Source organism: Mercenaria mercenaria, chromosome 15, assembly GCF_021730395.1.
Source record: "Mercenaria mercenaria strain notata chromosome 15, MADL_Memer_1, whole genome shotgun sequence".
NCBI classification, from domain to species: Eukaryota; Metazoa; Mollusca; class Bivalvia; order Venerida; family Veneridae; genus Mercenaria; species Mercenaria mercenaria.
In genome coordinates, this window is record NC_069375.1 from 57,894,881 (window position 1) to 57,921,940 (window position 27,060).

At 35.3% G+C, this 27,060-nt stretch overlaps 1 protein-coding gene across 2 annotated transcripts in view; it reads left to right on the forward strand.

The window, feature by feature from the left end:
* The window catches only part of LOC123555780 (uncharacterized), a 58,989-nt gene extending 38,379 nt beyond the window's left edge, over window positions 1-20,610 (forward strand). Inside the window, exon 9 of one of the 2 annotated variants that reach the window (XM_053525338.1) lies at window positions 20,442-20,610. In XM_053525338.1, the coding sequence (XP_053381313.1) occupies window positions 20,442-20,582 (141 nt within the window). In that variant the 3' untranslated portion in view covers window positions 20,583-20,610. The remainder of the gene's footprint in view (window positions 1-20,441) is intronic. The other variant, XM_053525340.1, reaches the window with a different exon arrangement.
* The last annotated feature ends 6,450 nt before the right edge of the window (window positions 20,611-27,060 follow it).

Consider the following 27,060-nt stretch of genomic DNA (forward strand, 5'->3'; position numbering starts at 1 on the left):
AGACTTTAAAGAGACCAAATCCTTTCATTTAAATATTGCCATCCAGTTACAAGATATGAAATATGGCTATTGCACCATGTTATCCTTAAATACGACTTTCCTTGAATATAGCAAGGATCACCTTAATTGTGAAGCCGTTGATCCCATATTTTTTGTTTATACACAATATGTGGTTATTTTCATCATATTTCCTTTAAAACATTCTACTTTCGATTTCGTTAGTTCACGGCTTCCCTCTCAGTCGGCTTTTGTTTTGCCTAACAGGATCCCTGTTAATTCTCTGCACACGGCAGGGGAACCCTCTCGGACACAATTGTTTTTTATCGGCACCGGCACCCTCTCAATTTAACTTCAGTGTTAGAGTTTTGATACGAAGTTCGTATTTAAAAACACCACAATAATTTTATATGTTATTATCTTTCACGACTTTTTGGAGCGCAATATTCTTCCGCTAAAGAACGAGTGCATATTTACCGATTTTATGTACCTACTATAAATTTGTTCAATATTGTGAATAAGATTGACAATAAATAAAACATTAATGCCATGACACTAATCGCATCCGATATGAAAGTCAGGCATAAGTACATGGAAAAAAATATCGATGATTTCAATATTGCAATATAGACTTGTGTGCCCGGGCTGATGGGGTTTGTTATGGTACAGATGTGTCGCTGAATGCCCCCTTTTCAGACAAACTATGCATGAATGACCCCTCTTTTCTTGAGCAGGTTAAATCAAATGGAGTCTGCAACATTTTCATTCTCTTGTTGGGCGATGTGTAGAGTTTCAACTTTCTTTATGCATTACTGTATAATTGTATATGAGAGTATTGACTTATACGAGAGGCGTGAACTTACTTCTGGTGATCTTCTGAATTGAACGAATTACCTGCGGTAGAAACCGTGTTGCATGGAAGCATAGAAAGTCTGAACAACTGGTTCGGATGTATGTTAACTAAGATCTCACTTGGAGCCGATATGTGTCTATTTAGTATATAATTAAGTACAAATCAGATCAAATCAGATCTTCAGCGGATGGCCAGAAAGAGAATTAAGGCTACACTTTCTTATAGTCAATCATATTCTATATTTGACTGTAAGAATTTATGTGAAGTCACTAGGAAGACATGTTTGGAGTGACTCAAAATAAAGTAGCGAATTACACTGTAAAGAATTGACGTTCATTTGCCGTCATTCTTTACGTGACGTCTTCCGCATTACGTTTCGTTTATGACGTCACGTCCGTTGTGTTGATATGTAACGTTAGTGATATTAAAAGGTACGAACCTGACACAATCTTGTAGACTTGCTTACTACAGAAATGAAGTGACTTTTTCAGTTATCAGTGAAAGATTTGCGTGACAAACAGTTTACAGAGACATTGCAATTTTAGACATTTGTGCTATTTCATAAAGTGACTGTGGCTGTTTAAGTGCCAAAAAGAGAACTTTCGATAAATGAATAGTAATGTAGAATACTAGAGCTACATAGAACTTTCAGAACTGTTGATATCCTTATAACTTTCGCGGCACCCAGTATGTAAAGTATTGACGTTCATTTGCCGCCTTTCTTACGTGACGTCTTCTCCATTACGATACGTTTATGACGTAACGGCCGTTGTGTTGATATATATCGTTAGTGATATTAAAAGGTACGAACCTGACTCAACGTGTATGTATGCAGTCTTATTCGAATCCTTTTCCGATATTGGTGCCGTAAACAAATTGCATAGAGATGGAGACTAACAAGTCAATCAGAGAAGGCCATCGCCGAATTATACGTCAGTATTTACAACGCATTGAAACTGCAAAAGAAGAGCCGACACCGACGATCTTTAATACAATATTGAACAACATCCAGAAGAAACAGGAATGTGTGAGAGAGTCAGATCAAAAGATTCTAGAGCTATTTCAACCAGAGCAGATCGAGACAGAGATGATAGAGGCCGACGAATATCACCTGAACTTAGAAATCCATGTTATTAATTACATGTTCATGGAATACAGACGTTCGGAGCGCTTCGTTTCTGAGACAGATGTCGTGCGACCTGAGCAGACGTTACCGGTATTTCCCGCTATACAGACATCGCTACAGACTCTAAGTTCAACCTTTTCTCATTCGCATAAATTACTAAAATTATCACTTCCGATATTTTCTGGAGATTTATTACAATGGCAAACATTTTGGGACAGTTATGAGTCAGCAGTACATACTAACCCCTCTCTTTCTGATATCCAGAAGTTTAATTACTTAAAAGCCCAGTTAGAAGGTCACGCTGTTAATACTATAGCAGGATTCGCTTTGACGAACGCAAACTAAGGGGTAGATCAGCCTATTACAGGACAGATTCGGTCAGGTCCATAAGATTGTACAAGCCTACATGCAAGCCCTGTTAGAACAGAAACGTCCTATCAACACGTTGCCCAGCCTCCAGAGTTACTACGACCAGTCAGAGTCCTACATCCGCGGTCTAGAGTCGATCGGACAATTTCAAGAGACTTACGGCTTGCTACTCATTCCAGTCATTATTAGTAAACTTCCAGCGGAAGTACGCAGAAATTTAACAAGAGAACACGTAAATGTTGGATGGACTGTAGCGGAACTTCGGAAGACGATCTAAAAAGAAATCACCGTCATGGACGCAGGTCAGTCCGTCATACCGGAAGTACATGACAACCCTCGAGTTACTGTATCTTTTTTCACCGGAAGTAGAGATAAAACAAGACCCCCAGGAAGTTCGGATATGAGAAACCCTGCAGCCACTTAGGAGAAAGCCTGTGAGTTTTGAAATGAACAGCATTCCCTGACCGACTGTACCAAGGTAACTTATTGACACACACACAGAACAAGACCCGAAAGATGGTTTATATATTTAATAAGTGTGTTGAATCCAAAGTATAAACTCACACTTTCTCTATAGAAATATGTATATATCTTACATACAGAACCAATAATGAAATATGATATCATAGGCAGAGCTTAATCCATCTTGTAGACGTGCTTACTACATCCTCCTTTACCTTTAGATTAGAACTCATCAATAATCAGAATACATAAATTATTTAAAATAATCAAAGTTAAAATATATACACAATGTACCCATAACATGAAATTCTGTTCTAATGAAATAAGCTAGTTAACAATTTTATTATCATAATATCTCCCCTTTTTCAGCAAAGATCATTAACCCTTGTTATAAACATAAAAAATTGTTCCGGTATCCCGACCTACCCTAAATTTTTGGCCCGACCCTAAATGTTTTTATGACCTTCGAGAATATTTTTTTCAACGTTTTAACGAAATGTTGCAGAACTGCACTGCATTTTTTTGCTGTAAACATGGCCAGTGAAGTTAGAAATCAACTTCCCGATGCTCTAAAGGCATAACACCCTTATTTGTATTCATTTTTGACACAAAAATAATTTCCGAAAAGTCCCCCTGAATAATAATAATAAAAAAAATTCCGACCTACCTACCCTATTTTTTGAGCATGTTACCGGAAACAAAGAATCTTTAGGCCTAAACAGTTTATAAAGCATCTGCTTTAGCTAAGTACTTTTAAAATGTCACTGTAAATTGAAATTTCCTGGGAAAGTCCTCGGAATGTTCCGTCGTTATCTAACAGTTTCGTGTTTTATCTCGAAACCCCCAAGATGTGTACAATCAACTTTTTTTATCAAAATTAAAAGTTAAGTTTTGAGTTCTACCACTCAAGAACTTATTATAATGTAATTGTAAAACAAACAAGTGATAATTCCCAAGAGTAACATAATATTTTCCCACACTGATCATTTGTCCAAAGAATAATAAATCCAGCAAGCGAATTTTAACTGACTAGACTGCTATAGTAGCAAATAGGGCACAACATTTAGGTGACTAATCTTGTGCCTAGAAAAATGTCAAATAATGTCGCTGATAAATCTAATTATTCATTTACAAAACGTCTAGTCGGTCGTCGTTTCCTTTGCGATCTTTGACGTAGTGCAAATACAGTATCTGCAGGTTTCGTCTGCGCCAGTTCATGACCACTTTGAACTACCCTGAACTTTGACACGTCTCGTGTAATTTTATTTCCTCTGTGCCTGCTGTTAGCATCGAATCTTTCCTACCAATGGCAATGCCAAGTGTAGGGTCAAACACTGTCTCAAATTTGTTACGTTGTTCCCGTTTTAGGAACACACGGTCTCCAATTTTCAATGCACTTTGCTAAGCTCTTCTGTTTTTGTCCGCATAAATTTTGTTTTTCGATTGTGACAGACTGTCCCTGTCACAAACAACTGTGTCCTCTTTTTCAAATGTCATTGATGGTAATTTTGTTTTCACTTTCCGATTGTACATTTATTAACTTTCAGCTTTTTGTGTTGAAGATTGTGGCCAATTGCGAAAATTCATTAGATATCTATCCAACGCTCTCTTATCATCTTGACATGATGTTATTGCGGTTTTGACTGATTTTTTGCAATGGTGTCATGAATCGCTCGACTATTGCATTACCTTGTGGGTGCAATGGAGTAATTCTATTTTTATTATTTGGTTTAACGTCGCACCGACACATGATCAGTCATATTTCGACTTTTTCCAGCTATAATGGTGGAGGAAGACTCCAGGTGCCCATCTCCGTGCATTATTTCATCATGAGCGGGCACCTGGGTAGAACCACCGACATTCCGTAAGCCAGCTGGATGGCTTCCTCACATGAAGAATTCAACGCCCCGAGTGAGGCTCGAACGCACATCGATGAGGGGCAAGTGATTTGAAGTCAGCGTCCTTAGCCACTCGGCCACGGAGGCCCTCATGGAGTAACTCGTTTCTGTTTAAAACCCGACTCATCAGCATATTCTTTGAAAGCACGACTCTGAAATGGAGGTCCATTATCCGTTCTTAGTACGTCTTGATATCCAAATATCGGAAATATTGATTCAAAACGCGGCATGACAGTTTCTATGGATTTTGACCATACTGTCTCAACTATTGGAAAACGACTATAATCGCATATTACTACTTATATCAGGTACCCGTTCGGGAATGGTCCACAGAAGTCACAACTGACTTCAGAAAACACATCTCGTGGCAGAGGTGTTGGTTTGATCTGATCTGGAGTACATCCTGATGATGCAGCTTGGCACACAATGCATGATTTGCATGCTTCTTCAACCATTTTATCCACATGCGGGAACCAACAATATTCCCAAAGTAATCCTTTGCACTTTGATTAGCCTTGGTGACCCTAGTGCGAAAGTAACACTGTTTGTTTTTGCAAAGTTTCCGATATACAAAGCTGTGTACCTCGTAACAACACATATCCTTCATCGGTATATGCAACTGCAAGTTCTTGATTCTTGTGTAAATTTTCATATAAACGAAAACTGTCATCGGTTTGGCATTTTTGATTTTTCCAGTCATTTGTTTCTATTGCATTCTCGACAAAACTTAATACACAGTCTGATTTAGTAGCTTTAGCTACGTCTGATAGCTTCAATTCAACTGGCAAAGCGTTTTCAGTGACAAAACTGATATATTGTTCGGATACTGTGTTGGTCGCGTGTCTCGCGTGCGAATGTCTGGAAAGATAATCTGAGATCATTAAATGTCCTGGTCTATACATCGTCTGGAAATCATACGTTAACAACTTCAAACGCCAACAATCTCATCTTAGTGACTGTATATTCATTACGTTGTTGAAAATTGATTGAAGTGCAGCGTGATCCGTTATCAGTTTGAACTGCTTGCCGAATAAGTACAATTGAAAATGTTGAATCATGATAACAGCACTTAAAGCTTCTCTCTCTGTTTGCGAATAGCGCGCTTGTACTGAATTGTAACCTTTGCTTCCATACGACACTATTTTTCCTTTCTGAATAAGTATTCCTGAACAGCATACCGGGCTGCCGTCTACCCAGAGTTCAGTTCGAGGGCTCAGCGCAAAACTACATATTTTGGCGAAAATGATATTTTTATATTTTTCACAATGTTTGTACATAATTTATACTGTGTAAAAAATTTGGTTATATCTTAACTATTTTCTTTGATTTTAATAAAAATAGAAAATAGTCTATCTCAAAATGATTAAATTTGTATTGTAAAACTATTCCAAGATTGAGTTAGACTAGTTTTGCACTGTAACGTGCAAAAGTCTATAGTAAGAAATTCATTGCACAACACTATTCTATCTCATCTTGCAATAGTTTTGCACTGAAAAAATGGTTTATGACATAACAACATTCGTATAAGCATATCAAATTATGTCTAAAGATAACCTGTAACATTAATTTTATTAATTTGAGTATAAAACAGTTTAAATAATATATGAAAATAAAAACTGCTATTTTTTTCAAAATAATATGTTTTGTCAAAAAGAAACTAGAATAGTATTCAAATCATATTGAATGCATAATTTATTTGGTACTCAAATACTGTATGTAGTATATTCTAACACGATTTGTATTTTGCCCCATATAGAAGAAATGTAGAGTCACACAAGACGGCCAGACTATTTTGTGGTAGTTATATCATGAGCATTAAAATGTAGTACCACACTGTAAATAGGGTAAAAAGACACTAACTTAACATGTTAGAAGCAAAATGATAAATCCTTTGCTGTATGAGTCTTTGATTGCAGCACAGGTAGTCATTCAGATGCGTGTAATTAGATCACCCGCTCTCATTACTGAATCTCCAGGAAGAGTTGTCGTTCCTTACACTCACATAATCTCCTCTACAAAAGGCTCATGTCAAGATTTTTAGCTCGACTTTTCGAAGAAAAAAAGTCTGGCTATTGTCATAACCTGATCGTCAACGTCTGCGTTGGTTAAGTTTTCGTGCGAGTCAATTTCTCACAGACTATCAAAGGTATTCACTTGAAACTTTGAATAGTTATTCACTATCACAAGGGCATACCATAGTGACATAGCACATTACCCTGTACCCTGTATATCTGGAGTGATCTGCCCTTGTTTCTAATTAGTACATATGAATTTGCACTATTTTTGAAGTTAATTGAAATATTTCTCAAACATTATCAAAGGTATCCCCTTGAAACTTTGAATGGTTTTTACTAACTCTTTATCCCCTTACTTGATCCTTACCCCACACTTGCTCGAAACCCCTCCCCTACTCCCATTTTTTTTAACACAGTCATATACAAAATATCATGGCATTCTCTTTATACTAGTAACTTGATACCCCTTATACTATCCAACACTGAGAAAAGTCGAGCATACACCCCGCTAGGTGGTGCTTTTGTTGACATCTTTTAAAAGACACCTTTTACAAGTTGCAGTTTAAAAGTTCCATGAATGTATTATGACCAGGATTCATACTAATATCCATTTGATCTCCCATAATAGACTGATAGAAGTAACATAGGCTATAATAGCCTATATTCACATCTTGCAAGGTTGCACTGCATTTAGAAAATCTCAGGATAACTATTTGTAAGTCCTTCAGTTATTGAAAACAGTTTTTCAGATGAAGAACAATAATATGTTTCTTTGAATTAAGGGGAGCACTTCTAGTCACCGAGGGGTATTTTTTATACTTGTACACTCAATTAAGAATATTTTTATTGCTTTTAAACTTAAAAATCACGGCCTTCATGTGTAGTCAAGGGTATATTATTCTAACTTGCATTTTAACAAATGTATGCCTCTTTCTGGAGTTTGCATTATTTATTTCATAAATAGGATACAAATTGGATTGAAACTTCACACAATCGTGTCTTCGTTAGTTTTTAAAAGTAGTTCAACAACCATTGCATTGAAACTTCACATCTTTAAATGGTAACAGAGCCAGGTCCCTCAGCTCTTGATTTGAATTTGAACAAAATAAAGCATTTTGATAGATTATTGCTTAGATTTCACTGTCAAAGAATGGAGCTCACTGGATTATAAGAATAATGTGACTGTAAGAATTACTGACACAGCCTGTTCAGTTTTCAAAAGATGCTTCTGTTTCCAACAGGTATTATATATTGGGATAAATTTTATTTACATTGAGGATATTATCAACAAAATATAATCATTTTAGTATGTGAAGATATAATATATAAATAGCAAGTGAAAAGACACAGTATAGCTCTAAGTCTTGCTGGTTGTGTATTTTCAAATTGTATTATTGTAATTTGACAAGGCTAAACCTCAACAAATCGCTTTAATTGTTTATCTACAGCAGTGCATGAAAATTATTTTTTATGAATCCATGTAAATTTCTTATCAGACTTAAAAAATTACTTTATACAAAAAGATGACTAGTAAAATAAATTGTATTAAAACATCATCTCTGTTTCTGAAGCAGTCAAAACATTTTATGTAAACACAAAATTCCGCTTAAACAAAAAATAAATTTATGATTTCTGGCACTTTTGAGAAAATAACTAGAAGTTATATACTCAAAAGGAGTCTTACTTTTACTTAAGAAATAATATATCTCACCCAGTGATTTGATCGTTGAATAAATCATTGTTTAGAGTTCAGATGAGAAGGAATTGTATCACAATGGCGCAGCCCGAGTGATATAATAATTAGCATCTGAACAACAATGAATTATTCAAGAGCAAATCACTAAATGAGATATAATATTTCGATTCTAACACGGTACCAAGGATTTTTAAGTACATCCTTGATGACATTCATTAAATACTTGCCCGTTTTCAGTCGGTTTCTTTTCAAGCGCGCCGCTATGCCGTTTGAAGCCATAACGTAATAACTGTGACGTCAGAACAGTGATTTGTTGTATAATAATTCACTGTTTTCTGCCTTCTTTGTTAATGGAAAAATGAATCGGATCATGTTAGAATTTATAATATTACACTTGTGTATTTAACTATTTTTACACAAACTGAAATAGGACAAGAAGCATGTCATGTTAATATAATTTTGATAGTGTCTATTGCTTGAACAGTTTGGATTTTTAAAGACAGAGATATTGTACATATGAGGATACAACTCCTGCAGGGTATTTTAAAAGAAGCAATTATGTTTGTGTTTATATCATTGTTTGATTGATATAACAGTCCTCATGCATCCTCAGGAAATCAGAAAGGGTGTCAATGATTTAAGTGCATGTTGTAATGTTGTAGAAAAAGAGTTTCATTATCGAAACGTTTAAATGAAGAATAGTCATAATTATCAAACATGTTTCAATTACCGTGTGGGATTTATACTTCTGCATGATAATTAAAACGACAACATATTAATATAATTGTTTATTTGAACAGTTACGGTCCTCATGCATTGTGGAACTCGAAAAAGCTGCAATGATACAAGTTACAAAAAAGGTTTTCTGTATTGAAGCATTTTAATGAAGAAAAATCATAGTATCAAACATGCAATTATTTGAATTATTGCGAACGATTTATAATTGCATATTACAATGACATACAAAAAAAATCTGTATTGAAGCGTAAGAAAACAATTAGAAGAAAAATGCATTTCATCATTTGAAATATTGTGCAGGATTTATAGGGATCATTCTATTGTTACAGGTATAGGTTTTCAACCCTAATTACAGTTTATGTAACAATCTGGTATCCCACAAACAAGAAAGATCCTCATGTACAAAAATCTATCTTTAAAGGGGCATATCCTACTTTTAGCAGATCATTTGCAAACGTATATTATGAGCTAGATAAACGTAAAATAGGAAATATTTACACTTTTAAAGAAGAACATTATCATTATATTGAAATATTCTGTTTGGGGCAACATATTACATATATAAAGGAATTGCGTCCATTTATAATAAATCGCTTCCATCCAAAACCAAAAAGTGTACAACAACAGTGTGATACCAACAAAACATGAGTTGTACATGCTATTGTTGGAATGTTTAGTGGAAATTTTCAAAGTTGTCTTTTGTATTCATGATACAGGTGCCTATAGAATCACCACGATAAAAAAATAAATGTCGTGGTTTTCGCAGCAAATTCGAGTGCTACTGTGGCTCCGTAAATTCATAATGTGTTGTTTGTTATGTACAAGGCTAGATGATGTTGGATTTTTTTTCCTTATTCCTTTTAGGTCAAAGCTTCATTTAATCATGGTTTCTGAAGATGATTAAGTGCTCTCTGTTGTAGGGCATGCCCTTCAAATAAAGCAGTTTCTGGTTATATTATGTAAAATGTTGTCTACTATATTTAACAAATAACATTTGTTAGACATTATCTTTGTTAATTTGATCTAAGTATGAAATTCTGACTGAAAAAGAACATCAAAATTAAGCTATAAGGTAACTTAGAATAGTTTTGCACTGTGACATCAAATGTATTTTGCTGAGAATATCAGTGCAAAAGTAGTTCAACTTTATTTAGAATAGTTTTGCACAAACAATTGTAAAATATAAAGTCTATTTTCAACGCAAAACTATTCCAAGTCAAATTCTGCCTCATAAATCACTGTACAAGAATATATAAAACAACAACATATATGTATATATTGAATCACTATGTATTTTGATTCCAAAACTTAATTCAGAATATTGAATAAAGAATAAAAGAAAAGGTTTTTTCCTTCTCCTAAAAGAAGTGCAAAATGTAGTTGGTATAGTTTTGCGCTGCGCCCTCGAGTTTCTTTGCTCGGGTCAAAATACATTATGACTTTGTCACTAGTCGATGCCATTTTTAGTGAAGTGAATGATTTTTCCTGATCGTCATTCCATTCGAATTTTACATCCTGATGTGTAAGTCGTCGTAATGGTTACGTTAGGACTGAATAGCTATCTATGAACTTAGACAAACAGCTTGTGAGAACAAGAAATGAACGGATTTCGGATACAGATTTTGGTCTGTCAATGCTTTTTACTGCATCTACCTTGTCAGGATCAGGTGAAATACTCGATTCCGAAAACACGTACCCATAAAACTTTCCTAACGAACATCTTTTCTTGTTCAATGTCAGGTTCCGTTCTTGCAGACGTTGAAGTAATGCTTGCAGATTGATATCTTCTTCACGCGTTTTGCCGTAGCATACGATATCGTCAGCAATGTTTAACACACCTGTCAGACTCTGAAGTGCTTTGCGAAGCTCATTTTGGAACAGAATCTGTGCTGCTGACACTACAAAATTTAAACGTTTATACCGAAAAAGTCAAAATTGTGTCTGAAACGTTGTCATTACACGTGATGACTCATCCAGTTCAATTTGATGGAAAGCTTTGTACAGATCGACACGCGAAAACAATTTGCGCCATTTGACGTTAAGATTATATCATCCACCGTCGGACTAACATTTTTCTCTGTTTTGATTATCTCCCGGTAAATTTGGTTTTTGGTATACTTCTGTCCAAATGCGAACGTTTTTGTGGTCGTTTTCTTGATTTCTGGTGACTTTTTTTCATTTTCTCAAGGACAACTTCACTAACAATATTGATTGATGACCCGCTATCAATCAAAACATTCACATCTTCGCCATCTGATTTTATCTTTTTCTTTGGCACTTTTTTTCCATCTGACATAAATCCAAAGAGCACATCACATTAATCAGAATTGCAATCCGTCGCGTATTCATCTGTTAAAACTTCTAAATCCGGTTGTTAATACTCGATCAATGTCGCCAGCTTCTTACGTTTTCTACAAACCGATATATAATGGTTCTTTTTATGGCAATAATTACATTCTGCTCCAAGTGCGGGGCAACGTGATATATGTGGGTATTTTCCTCCACAGTTACGACTAGAACGTTGTTGCAAACGTTGTGGTACGAGTCCCTTTGATTTCCGACTAACATGTGGATTGCTTTTTACACGCACTACCTGCTGACTACTAGTGTCCTTTGACATACTTGTTGCTTGAGTCCATTGTTCTCATCATTGTCATCATTGTAAGTCATTAAGTGATTATTCTGAATCTTGTAAACACCGCATTCTCATTTTTTACGAAATAACACCCTTTATTATATACCTATATATATTCTGTAAAAACTCGGCTTGTATTTCACAATAAAATATGAACAGACAGACAAAAATTCCGTACTGTATCTTTTAAATTCCGTATTGTACATTCCGTATTGTATGCTGCCGGACTAGTTTTATTATTATGCATGACCCGACACATATTTATAAACAGCGCACATAAAAAACTTTAAGTTCCATTTGATATCGATAAACATTGAAGATTTCGTTCAAGAACAAAACGGTAAAGGTATATATAGTAAAATGGTCATTATAACAGTATCTTGATCTGGGAATTTGTATTCGGCTCCCGTGGATTTTGCAAGGTCGGATCACACTCGGCGCTTGCGCGCCTCCTGAGATCCGATCTGGTAAAATCCACTCGAGCCGAATACTGCATCCCAGAACAAGCTACTGTTATAATAACCCTATTGTATGATCTGGCTTTTAATTTCTGACTCAGTGTCCGAAAATGTAGTCTTTAGCTTTTCGTCGCAATCTAGTAACATAATGGTTAATCGTTTCACCGTGCAATTGTTTAATATTCCTGAATTCGAAAACTTCAAACCGAGTGTTTTTTCTAGGTTTGAAGTAGTTCGTACGTTCAGCTTTTGTTTCATCGTAATTTTCACTCTCTCCAGGCAGATTTAATGTGTCATAAATGTCTTATACATCATCTCCAGCACAGCGCAGTAAAAGTGCCTGTTTTCATTTTTTCTTGTATTTATACCTAGCCCAACAAAAAATTTTCCAATTCATCTACCAGTTTGTTCCACGGAACACCTAGGGAATTTTCTTCAGTGAATACATCAAATTTGGGAAACGCAGGTAAATTTTCCATTGTCACAAAATCAATTAATCCTCAGTTTTAAAATAATCCTATCCTCGCCACAATTGTAATATATATATATTGTCATTGTAATATATATGTATTGATCTATTGAGATGGCTTATTGACACACAAACAGAACAAGACCCGAAAGATGGTTTTTATATTGAATATGTGTGTTGCATCTAAAATATAAACTCACACTCTCTCTATAGACATATGTATATATCTTACATACGGAAACAATATTGAAATATGATATAATAAGCGGAGCTTATTCTATCTTGTAGACTTGCTTACTACAGAAATGCGGTTACTTTTCCAGTTATCAGTGAAATATTCGCGTGACAAACAGTATAAAGAGACATTGCAATTTTAGAAATTTGTGCTATTTCATAAAGTGACTGTGGCTGTTTAAGTTCCAAAAAGAGAACTTTCGATAAAGGAATAGTGGGGTAGAAACTTTCAGAACTGTAGATATCCTTATAACTTTCGCGGCACCCAGTATGTAAAGTATTGACGTTCATTTGCCGCCTTTCTTACGTGGCGTCTTCTGTATTACGTTACGTTTATGACGTCGAGGCCGTTGTGTTTATATGTAATGTTAGTGATATTAAAAGGAACGAACGTGACACAACGTGTATTTATGCAGTCTTATTCCCTTTCCGATATACACAACTGTATTGATTTCTTTTATTTTTGAGGAACTTGAAGGAATTTCTTCGAGAACTGTGTTTGAGGCGAATGTATAATTACCTATAAGGATGTTATATTGGGCCAACTTTGAAGACAGATTTCACATTTCTCCAGCCAAGAAGAATTTATTTTGTGTAACAGTATGTGTGAAAGACAAATTTGTGACAAATTGTATTCCTTATTTGATTATACAATAAAAGAATTCGAGAGAAAAAAGCTTAGCTATTTTATTCTCTGATATTATTTCATGAATTGACACGAAATCATTTTCTTCTCTTTTTTTGTAATGCTCCGCATAAGAAATGCAAATTAAACAAAAGAAACATCACCAGGAATCTGATGACATACGTTTCCAAACTTGGTAATACAATGAATAACTATTAATGTTACTGAAATTTCTTGCAAAGACAAAATCACTTTGATATGATTTTACTTACTAACAAATTAAAATGCAAAATCAAATTACGTTTCATTCTTTCAAACGACGATCATAAAAATCAAAAGCAAATCTGCTACGCTGTATAAGGTATATTAAGTTACTGTGTTCGGCAAATAGAGATGTAGGAAAAGTGTCAAATGATACATGTCGTCATAACTACCCAATGGGCCATTTAAAACACAATTATCTTAAAACGTAATGACGTTCAAGTGAAATGTTAAGACATGTCTGTAATCCTTTATTTTTTAGTTATTTCAATACCTAACAATGATGACATCGAAACAGTCTATTTTCTAAACTTAGTATTATCTTAGTATTATCTTGTTTAACTTGATAAATAATACTAGACAAAAAGTACAAGAATTCTTTTTTTGTAAAAATCTGCATAACGCATATTAACATAAAATGATAAAATGATAAATAAAATTAATCAGTTACACACACTAAAGAAGCTTAGTTTTCCATAAGCTGTTCTTAATGACAATGATTGCTTACGGACATGGTACGAATGCCCCGTAGGTCAACTTTGAGTCAGAACCGAAATATTTATCTTGAAGAACCCGAACTTGAATAATGAGATATGGTGTATCTGTGAATGAATATCAAAAAGGCGAAAAATTTTGATAATTATTTTTTTATCAGTTTGATTACCTGAAATAGACACTGTAATCATCCTATTGCGGTTGTGATGTCCTTTCGTCACTTCGAAAAGCATGTTGTAAAAAACAAAATTGAGTAATGCATAAAATATAGAAAACGAAACATTTACGATTTGAATAAATGTGAAATAAGTAATAGAAAGAGCATTGAAACTCGAGGGTAAACGATTTGTACGAGGGGGCGTAGCCCCCGAGTATTAATCGTTTACTCGAGAGTTGTAATGCTCTTTCTGTTTTGTATCATAGCCATCCGTATATGGTAGTTGTAGGCGTTCCACATTGCATAATGTATAAATATGACCATTCTATTACTTTCGACCGTATGAACTTACTTACTTACTTACTTATTCATCTTCGCCCTCGGGTGGGCATAGGGCCTTCACCACTGTCTTCCAGTCGTCTCTGTTTTCTGCCTTTTTCTTTGCTTTGCCCCATGAAAAGCTGACTGCCCGCAGCTCAGCGTCCAGGGTTATTCTCCTGGCCAATGCTGCAATGTTGTATTGCTTATAATTGTGATTAAGTGTTAAGTCTATAGTTATTAGAGTAATTTGATAATCCTTTTATGACATCAACTTGGAACTTTTTGACGTAAAGAAAGACACGATAATAATTTATCCTATGATAGTGTTTTATTTAGTCATTTGGACATTGATAAAGCTTTTGACTGTACCTATTTGTTCTGCATATTTTAAACTGAGGACCTAGTTGGAAATATATTTTTAGGAATATAACAAGTGTAAAAAGGTAAGAATACCGTCTGGAGCAAAGAACGTAAGCAAGCAAAACGTACCTATACGACATGTGACTTTTTTGCCACAATGTAATGAAGTTTTTTGTTTGTTTGTTTTTTGGGGTTTTTTTTTTTTGGGGGGGGGGGGGGGGGGGTTGTTGTTGTTTTTTTTTTTTTGTTGTTGTGTTTTTTTTTTTGTTTCATGCATTTCCACTACCGTCCATGAACAGGCTCAATCAAACAGAGCCTGAAACATTTTCGTTTTTGTCGTGTTGGGCGACCTGTGAAGTTTCCACTTTCATCTATTTTATTATCACAGCAGCGTTGTTTGTGCCGTGTGGCGGCCGTACAAAGTCTCCCCGTACATTCAACCAGGGCTGTTATAATTCCATCTTCTCAGATCGTTCAGCACGACTTTTATGTCGTGTTATTGGTACTGTTAAGTTTCTCAACATGCCAATTTTGGCCTGGGTGGTTCCAATACCCCCGCTTTCATAGCCTTGGGTATTGTATAATCACCCCTTGGATATGGTGCCTGCTTTTTGATTTTGTCTTTTGACAGTTCCTGTGATACGCAGGCTCCATAACCTCGGATCCCCTTCCTAAATTCCGGTTTGTTTAGTTCTGCCCATTGTTTTCTCGTTTGGGACAAACCCATTGTTTTATCTGGGGACCAAACGCCGCTCCTCGTGGAATTACACGCCTCAACACGTGTATCATTGAAGGTTCCATGTTCACCGCCGTTTGAATACATCTGCGGATGTCTCTAAATTGCTTTTTGTACTTTTAGCATGTGTAAATGTTGAGTTCTGTTCAACCTGGGGCCAGAGGGCGTGGACGGTAGCATGTATTTCCACTACCGTTCAAGTTTCCACTTTTCTCTATTTGAATAGAACTACCTGTCCTCAACACCTGTGCTTGGAAGTCTATTCATTGACTATTAGAAAATAAATATTACATTGAATACATCTGCCTGCAGGTCCACACGGTACCCAGCATGTTGAGCACTAAATTATGAACTTCTGCTACCAAGCATCAATGAATGACCTACACTAGCCTCTAGAACTACTCCAGATTTCAAACTGTATTCAGGATATATTCCTGCATTTTACATGTTTAATATGTTTCAGTGGAATGGGGCTGAAACCAAGTTGAAAAGCATCAAGATGTGGTTCAGTTAGAGCGATTATTTTAAGCTCGCCACTATCTGATCACTTTCTATGGCTTCTTTTTAACATAAAGCTACCCAGGTATCCGATCTATGTCACAAAAGATAGGTAGCAATGACCCATAACTACATGTTCATGTCGAGTATGTCTACATTTCCTTACCATATGAGCTCAAACTGAGTATAAAACCGTCAAGACGTAAACATGTTTGAATTAGATGAACAATGCTAATCAACTTTAATCAAGTCCAGTACATAGAAAGGTTGGTCATCCACTGCCAGAAGTTGAAGCGATACACATTAATGAATAAGGCATCAATACCTCATAAATTTTCGTACGTTTCATACATTGTCGTACTTTACAAGAAACTAAATGATAATTTGATACACAATAAGTAATAGAAAGAGCATTGAAACTCAAGGGTAAACGATTTGTACGAGGGGGCGTAGCCCCCCGAGTATAAATCGTTTACCCGAGAGTTTTAATGTTCTTTCTGTTTTGTATCATAGCCTTCCATATATGGTAGTTGTAGGCGTTCCTCATTGCCATATACAGCAGTTCAGTGAGTACTTAAAATCCTTGCTTTACAAATGTGTAAAGCCCAGGTAAAATAAACCAATGTGAGAGCAGAAATTCAATAAAATACCCTTCGCTGTCTACTGTTCCAGACACGTTGGCATACTTACCTATCCAACAGTGCGGTAACTAGCGTGCGGGTATTAAATACCTGCACACTTTTAGTTACCGCACCCTGTAGTCAGTGTATACGATTTACCTGCACCAAATTTGTTAAGAAAAAACACCGAGCTATGATACAATTAATAAATAACAGGTCCATATACAAAGGTCATTCTAAATATAATGTGAATCTAACTAGTCTGTGTACAGGCTTCAAAATTTATTTATCCCTTCAAAGCATCAGTTCTTGAATTCCACGCACTTTTGCAGATTAGTCAACCTTTGTATGAACATAAGAAACTGAAAATCAAAGGCCTGAAGGGCCTGAGTCGGCTAATGATTGATGTACTGACAGTATAGTCTACCAGTTGCAGTTTGTTTTTAGTTTTTTTTTCTTAAAATTTCATAACACAGCTCGATATTTACCCAAAATATTATATCCGAATATTATTACACTTTTCTCCAGTTTCAACAATATATTTTACAAATTGTGATGATACGAAGACATTTAGCAGCAATTGGCAGTATCTGACATTGAAGTTTACGGTTAAATTACCTCTTATTTAAATCTTTTCATAAAAAAGTTGTTTCGTTTCGTGAAAGCAGCCAAACATAGACGATCTACTTTCGATTTCAAAAACTACAAGAAAATACAATTTAATGTTTCGCCGATTTGTTTATTTCTCGAAAAATAAGAATTAAAATCATTTTTAATATCAGTAGTAACTAAACAAACCAGTAAGATATTAAAAAATGAATACAGATATGAAAATAACGTATTATTCTAGGACTCAATTGAATAAATACCAATGACAAAAACGACATGTGATAGCTCATATTTCTAATAACAATTATTACATTGCCGCATATAAATTACTCCATCAAGTTTACTTTTACAAAGTATTTCCAAGATTATAATTGAAAATATGAATGGCGGAATATGGTCATGACGGACGTGATAAACCTCATCAGACAACACTAATGAAGTTTGTTCGATCCACAGATTATAACTATGGAAAGACATACGCATAGGAGCGACCAAGATCGGACTTTACAAAACCCCAGGAAGCCCCAACCCCTGTTGCACTAACGAAGCTGTTTGGCGTCATATCTGTAATAACTGTGCACTGCATAAACACCGCCAGATACAAAGCATTGCTAGTGCTACTCTCGCCGCCGCTCGGCGACTGATTTAACCGCAAGGTACACCGCAGTACTTGTTTATCCAACCACCGCATGGTACACCGCAGTACCTGTTTATCCAACCACCAGTGCAATCATGCTGGTATACTGCTTTGCTACTCATTGACACGGCGCTAGATACAACCGCAAAGCATTACTAATACTTCTTTTGCCGACGCTCGGCGATTGATATAACCGCAAGGTACACCGCAGTACATTTTAATCCAACCACCAGTGCAACATGAAACTATACTGGTTTGCTACATAATGGCCTAACAAAATAGGAGGTATTAAAGACCGCTTTAGTCAAAGCTAATCTAGCAAGTACTTTAAAGCTCATTTAACCCATTGAAAGATAATTTTAGAACCCCGGAAATAATTTTTTGAACCCTACAAACTGTTATCCACTTACAGACGACACTCACGGGGTAAAACAAATGTATCTATTATGTGAAATCCTTGCTGCTTTAAAGCGGGTACAATGAATGCATGTGCACGCCTGGTCGCCCCCATACGTAAAAGTTTTCCGCCGTCATGACAGAAAATATTCTAAATTATGTTTATCTATGATAATTGCACGGTTATGAAATATATAGACATCTGAATGAAACATAACTCATTAACAATATATTCTTACAGCTAAAAAATAACGACATTGTATATAGTATGCGTTAAAATACAAAGTAACATATATTTATTTGTAAATCACCCAGCATTAACTGCTTTCAAGCTTCGTTGTAGTCATAATCTCCTCGTAAATGGAACCTTGTGAGTATTAAAGTCACTTCCCCGCATAAACTGCTTTCAAGCTTCGTGTTTTAGTCATCATCTCCTTGTAAAAGGAACCATATGGATATTAAAGTCACTCCGTTATCATAAACCCGTAGAAACTTAATCAAATTATAAAATCTTTCAGCTTCAGTTCAGCATATTGTGCTAGATCGACAATAACAATGGTATACCAATGTCTCGTTGCTTCAGTTCCTCCAAGCTGTTAGACTGTTAAGTATTAAGCACTGCTATATTTATTCCATGAGTCTTTCGTTTTTGTCGTGTTGAGCGACCTGTGGACTTTCCACATTTTTTTTATTTTACTGGTCTACTATGGTCGGCTTCGGTATGCAGATTATGTTTTTGCGAGATCCAGCAAAATAAACCCACCCGTCTTGTATAACAACGATAGTGTCAAGAGATGCCGGATTTGCCATACATTACGGAGAAACAAACTGAAATATACAAGATCTCAACGGCAGAAATTTGGACTTTCATTTTTCATATACATTTACAAACCAGTATAACTACTAGTAATATAAAAAGCTATTGGGGTGCGGTGGATGAGCTTCGATTTACCGGTATTGAAAGAGGACAGAAGACTGTGTTGCTTACATTTATACCTATATGTCACGTGACTTGCATGCATTGTCAAGTTTATGGAGTGTAGACGACACATTAGGGCAAGCTTAATAATAAATAGTTGACCAGGTCAATTAAGCGATAATAAATGAGATTAATATGAAAAATTAATCTTTATTAGTTTATACACATGTACCATTTAGGAAGAATGAAAGAAGTCTTACGAATTATCATCCTCTTTCTGGAGAATGTTCAATTACTCTTTGACAAATGACAATCTTCTTTCTGATAAATGTACAGCTCATTATTAGAGAGTGATCAACACATACTTGACGAATTTTCATCTGTTTTCTAGCGAATGTTTACTCTTTTCTATGAATTCTAACTCCTTTCTGGCAAGTGCTTGACCTCAGTTCCTTTCAGGTGATTGTTCAGCTAGTTCTTCGTAAATTTTTATTCCTTCATAGAGTGTTCAACTCCTTTCTGGTGAATGTTCATCTCCTTTCTGACCAATGTTCTTCTTTTTGACAAATTTTCAACTCCTTTCTGGCAAATGTTTAATTCCTTTTTATGAATGTTTAACTCACTTCTGACAATTTCTGACATAAAGAATGTCCAGTTTCCAACTCACCTAATTTATTTATGCATTAACCAGCTATTATTTATTCAAAATGAATTAACTAAAGGTCTATTGTAAGACTGGAATAGCTTTTTCACAATGACCAAGAAACAGCAGACAACTGTGCCTAGTAAAATAATACAAAATTAATGAAATTTTTATTGGAATATTTGATTTCAACATCCCATATTTTGTATTTCAGGCTGTATGTATTTCTGCAACAGCTGGAGGTGCTGTAGGTGCTGCAATGGGTGCGCCTCTAGGGCCACTTGGTGTGGTCGTCGGTGGAATAATTGGGGCTCTAGTAGCACCGTATATTGGTCGAAATGTCAACAGTAAGTAGTTCTAAATAAAAAATGTTCTTCCTCTTTCAGTCTCGGCTACGGCTAACATTATGATGTTCAGGTGTGAAATCATGTTGCAGTCTTACAAATGTAAACAGCGGAATACGCATGACAATATTATGCTTTTTGCTTTGGCTGATATTGTAATGAGTAGAATTTATGTTTATATGATATTTAGATATAATGATTGATTTTGTTAGACGTGTCTTTGGAACATGGTGCGGGTAAGAGTGAGGTTGGGTGCGAACCATAAACCGGTTTAAGCTCCCCAGTGGTGTTTTTGCCACTGACCGTTCCAAGGCGGTGCCCCAATGTGTTCCTATTTGCTTGTTTTGTCCTAATGTGTTGGCTTTGTGTGTGCGTGTGCGTGTGTGTGTGTGTGTGTGTGGTGCACGCGTCTGTGTGCTGTGAGTTCATGAGAGGTAATGAAATGTGCAAAACCTCTCACGCCTCCTAGCACTAGCTTATACGGAACTCTATTACACATATGTTGAATGGACTCCATGATCCCAAAGGACCAGAAAATACACTGAATCAAAGTACGGGGAGATTTTTTACAGCCGCCACAAGGCACTTAAAGATTACTGTTGTTATAGTTAATAAAATCTGTAAAAAGATCCTTTGAAAGAAGAGATTATTAATTATCAGACTCGATTTGATTGAGTCCTTTGGGGCCATGTTTTTTGCTGAATCAAAACTGTTTAAAGGAATATAATAGAGGTCATCCATGGAACACTAGTCTTGTGTAAAATTGTTTTGAAATCAGTTTTTAATACAGCCATATAGGGAAAACAAGCCTCACAACTCTGTCAGGGGTCATAACTATAGAATCCATGCTGCGATTTTCCCAGGTCAAGATAGGGACCAAGATCTCATAGTTGCACAAATTCTTTGAAAATTTGGTTAAATTTAAAACATAAATGAAGCTGTTATTGTGCAGACCAGGTTGAAGTTAGTATTTCTGGCCTTTTCAAGGGCTATAACTCTGAAACACATGATGGAATATGTCTGGTTCAAGAAAGGAACAAAGATCTTAAGGTGATACAAGTTATGTGCAAGTTAGATTAAGTTAAATTTGTAAATGAAGCTGCTATTTTGCAGAAAAAGTCAAAATAACTAATTTTATGCCTTTTCAGGGACCATGACTCTAATACCAATGATGGTATCTGGCCAGTTTAAAAAAGGGACCGAGATCTTATAGTGATACATATTGTGTGCAAGTTTGCTTTTTAACATGTTAAAATACACCTAAAATTAGAGGTACCGTCCATGTAGTACCACAGAAAAGTGGTTCTGTTTTTTCATACGGCTAATAATAAAAAATACTAAATAAGGTATTGATAGCAACATAAAAGGGAAGTAAAAATGATTTATTGTAAGTGAACAAAAGAAGGATCTGCCAAATAAAAACAAGAGCACGGCAATGCAACGCAAATGAAGAGAACCCATTTTGGGATCTGACCGGTTCAAGGAAGGAACTGAGATCTTATGTTTTTTCAAGATTTGATTAAATTCAAGTCATAAATGAAGCTGCTATTGTGCAGACAAGGTCAGAATAGTAAATATTGTCCCTTTCAGGGGCAATCACTCTTGTATGCATAATGGAGTCTAGCCAGTTCAAGAAAAGAATCAAGATCTTATGGTGATACAAGTTGTATGCAAGTTTGGTTAAAACTGTAATAGGGCAGACAAGGTCAAAATAGCTAATTCTGACCCTTTCAGGGACTATAACTCTAGAAAGCATTACAGAATCTCACAAGTACGAATCAGTATTCAAGATCGTATTGTGATAGAAGTTGTGTGCATGTTTGGTTAAAATAAAATCATAAATGAAAGCACTATCTTGCAGACACGGACGAACGCACGGGCAGAAGACGGACGAAGGGTGATCACAAACGCTCACCTTGTCACTATGTGACAGGTGAGCAAAAAAGTAATTGAATGCATAAGTTGTTGTGTCTATATACAACACGCGAATAGGCCGTCTGAAATCATGAAATATTACCGTTAATGACAAACATTATTATTCTAAAAATGCTGCAAACAAGCTATATGACAAAATGTATTACAAACAAGTTAACCCACATTTGAGCATTTTATTTAGAAAACACATGAAATTATTACGTCCGATGTATAACTGCCCATGTAAAAATAGTGGGATTGTGAAATTAATGTCTTAATAGTTTGATATTATAGTGGAAAATAGCTTATTGAAATTGTTGAACGTTTGATGAAATTTATAAATCTTACTTATACCACTATTGATTTTTGAACTGTTATTGCATATGATTTAATTTTTGAAATTTTACTTATTAACGTATGCGGCGTGCAAAATAGTATTACAGTAACAAAGTGGTAACTGTTATTTCCTCCCTTTTACTGTAACGGTTTCTGTTTTTGCCTGCTTCAGGACTTTTCTGTATGTGCACAGGGAACTTCTTAAGATGCGTTTCACAGCATTGTCATGAATGTTCATGTGAAGTTTGCCGCACCGTCTATTAATCACGTTTCCCATAATTTTTGTTATAATTATGACGTTACTTCATTGTAATGTTTGAAAATGCAACTGCCTGATATGTTTATTATTTCAAATATAGCGTTAGTTTGGACTTTTCCTTTTAACGTGGCATATCCGAACTGAAAAAATAAAAGTAATTTAACTTGACAAATAATTTAAAAGCAAAAGGTAAACCTTAAACACATTGGAATGACTGTCACAATAGAACATGATTGAAGCTGATAAATTGACTTTGCTATCACTCAACGTCATATATATCATTTTGAAATACTCTGAGTCTCAACAAATATATATTCTGGAGATGGAAAGTAACCCCGATGGTGCAAAATACATTTACACGATCTTAAACCAACAAGTTTGAGCGTGCATTAAGATTTATTTGGCGATGCGGCTTCTGAATGAATCTAACCTGTATTACATGATGTAAAAGATAAGAAGCAAAGTTTACCTGACCAAAACAGATCCAAATTGGTGGATTTTTTGACAACATTTCGTTAATGAGAAAGCGAAAATGGGCAGTATACACTCAGAAACGTTTTATATACGGCATAGTTCTTCTTTGTGTAAACGGCATTACACAGCTAAAGCATTTGTCCACTTGAAGCACAATTTTAATAACCACAATAATGTTGAAATAACTTTTTTTTTTTTTTTTTATAAATTACTTACCTGTATCTTGTCAGCAATTTTATGTTTTGTAAACCTTATGCTCTCGCTTAAAGTTTTGACGAACCAAAACACGTTTGACCAAAACAATCGATAAATCGGTAACTGACGATTTCTTTTATGCACAGACACTTGGTTCAGTACTCCAAGACTAAAAAACCCTTTCCAGATCAAAAAAAAAAGATGATAGACACTGAATGCATTTAAATGTCTGTTAAGAATGTATATGCTTCTTTTTAGGATATCCGGCATTTTGAAAAAAAAAGAGTTTCTTCGTATATTTCTTTTTTTAAGAATTCCTTTTGGTCAAAAATCAATGCTAAATAATCAAAATACGGCTAATAATGTAACATTTAATAAAATAGATTCTAACTGTTGCAAAACATTTTTTTTCACTCTTAGTTTTGGCTGACATGTGTCTAAAAATGATGTAAGATGCACAATAGGATATGGTGCGAGATGTACACGGTAATTTCAGATAGCTATTATTAAGAAGATTAGGTTTGGTTCTGAAATTTTTCTGACAGATAAATATGACTATAAAATTTAGAATAAAACAAAATTGGTTGTATATAAAACGTACATTTTGCACTAGTACATATTTTGTGCTAGTATGGTTGACAAAATTGAAAACCTTCAGTCACTGACAGTCGTAAATCACTACTGAATGTACATGCCATTAAAAGGGTCATGAAATTGGCCTTAATTTTTCAAACGTTTTAACAGGTCACCATTAAAATTTACCCATTACTTCTTACTATTTAATGTGATTTTCATGACCATAGTTTTAATGCCATACATTAAAAAGCCATGAAATAAGTACAGTTGAATATCATTACCTCGATATCGGTTAGCTCGATACTCCGGAACGATGTGTTTTAGTCGGTCCCGATTTTTCCCTATATATTTTAATGTAATTATTTATCATTACCTAGATATGATTAGAGCGATATTTTGTTAAGCTCGATGAGATTTTTCAGTCCCGTCAACTTACCTGTACTGTTTTTACACCTGGTTTCGTCGATATCAAAGCTTGTCAAAAATATCCATGTTATTTGTAACGTATGAAAATCAACCTATTGTTGTTCGGCGTTATAATAATCATAATCAAGCTGAACACATTTTATCATGTATAGTCCTTACCCCACCCGTTTTCGTATACAAATGCTGGTTATATGGACAGAAAAAAAAAAAAAAAAAAAAAAAAAAAAACAGAAAAAGTGGCATGTATCAATACGTATTTACCCTTTCCAAAATAATGCAGATTGGTGTTATCCAATAAAGTAATATGTTTTTATCCAACTTTCATTGAAATAAATCCAATTTTTGTAGGAACACAATTTTGCAAAATTTTGCAAACATTTACAAAACAATGGCGTAACTGTATCAAAGAGAAATATCTTTAATGCAACTAAATGTAACATCATGATGTATTATAGATGATTTGTGCGTAGTATGTATTTATTGTGATTAAAGTCCATTTTAGAACAATATGGGACTGGAATTATAAACATTCAATGGGAGTTCAAGCCTGAAACCAAAAAAAGAAAACATACGAATCACATTTTACAGAATGTAGGGTTTAATGGTCATCAAATTGATGTAAAGGGCCATTAAGTTTACTCTTAAATGAAATCGTACAGAACCTGAACATTTAATGGGCATTAAATCAAATTTAAGGGCCATGAATAATCCTGTTCAACTCAAAATATACAGAATTTCACTGTTTTTTCATAGCCATTAACTATTTTAGCTACCAAACAAAATTTTTAATGGCATGATTCATGGTCAAAATTGGGTGTTTTTATGGTATTTTAACATGTATCCCATTAATATTGTGAAACATTTAAATAAAGTGATGCAAGAATTAATGGGGTTAATTAATGTTTTTTTCCTATTTAAATGGATAATTTACAGGGTTTTAAAACATGTTTAATGGTATGTGCATCCAGTAGTGAATGTTGCACTTGTGATTTATATAAGTGTCATAGCTCTAAAGATTCTTACATGAGCTGGCTGATTGTCGAACTTGACTTACAATTTGGAGAGATATGAACTACATATAGTCACGCGTTAGTTAGTTAGGAGTATATCTGTTGTTGAGTGGATATAGATTTTCAAACGGGTAAATTAACATAATTTATCCCTCTTTTTTACCAGATTGGCACACAACCCATTCACAATACCGAAATAACTGTCATTGGTCAAATCTGAGGAGTTGTAGACTTACATATACGAAGTCGGCCAATTCCCCGCTATGCGTCAAACTTTTCTTTGTCTGAGTGCTCTCATTTCAGGTTTTTGGATACTAAAAAATGTTAGTAATCCATCAGAATAAGTAATTATATTTTTCAGGACCCCAGATATGATGATTAATACTCAATAATGGGTTAAAGCAGCCAATATGCAAGTCTTTTGTGTGAAAAGCTGCCTGTTTTCCTTCTAAATCAATTATACTATGCCATTTATAGGCCCAGTTTGTTCAGTTTTTAAATCCTTCATCTGATATTATGATAATATATATTTCTCTATTCAGACTGTGTTTACTATGTAAATTCATGTAACCAAAAGAGCAATTTCATGTAATTTACGTTATGTTCCTTCTCCGTGGGGATAAATCTTATTTGCAGTGTGTTTTCTAACTTGTTGAAAATAGGGTGAGTGCAAAGTTGGCATGCCCTAAACGCGTTTAAGGCCCCAGTTTCCTTTTTATATATGTTACTGGTCACTCCAAGGCGATGCCCCTATCCAACTTGTTTTCTATCCGTCTTGTATTTTGTGGTGCGTATGATGTTTTGTTTGTTGATAGCGTTTCTTTCCTCTTTCTCCTCCACCTCTCCCTCCCGTCCTTTCAACTTGCAATTGCGCTCCCTTGTTTTTGCATCCCCTTTCCTTTCACTGTCAGTAAGCTATCGTGCCCACCTTATTTTTGGCTGCCTTAGGCGGTGCCCGCTTGTTGTTTTTCCCTGCTTATGTGTGTGCATGTGTGTGCTTGTGCGTCTGTGTGTCTTTGGCAGTGCCATACAGTAATGTTATATCTTACTTGTCGGGGCCTCCGTGGCCAAGTGGTTAAGGTCGCTGACTTCAAATCACTTGCCCCTCATCGATGTGGGTTCGAGCCTCACTCGGGACGTTGAATTCTTCATGTGAGGAAGCCATCCAGCTGGCTTACGGAAGGTCGGTGGTTCTACCCAGGTGTCCGCTCGTGATGAAATAATGCACGGAGGGGCACCTGGGGTCTTCCTCCACCATTAAAGCTGGAAAGTCGCCATATGACCTATCATGTGTCGGTG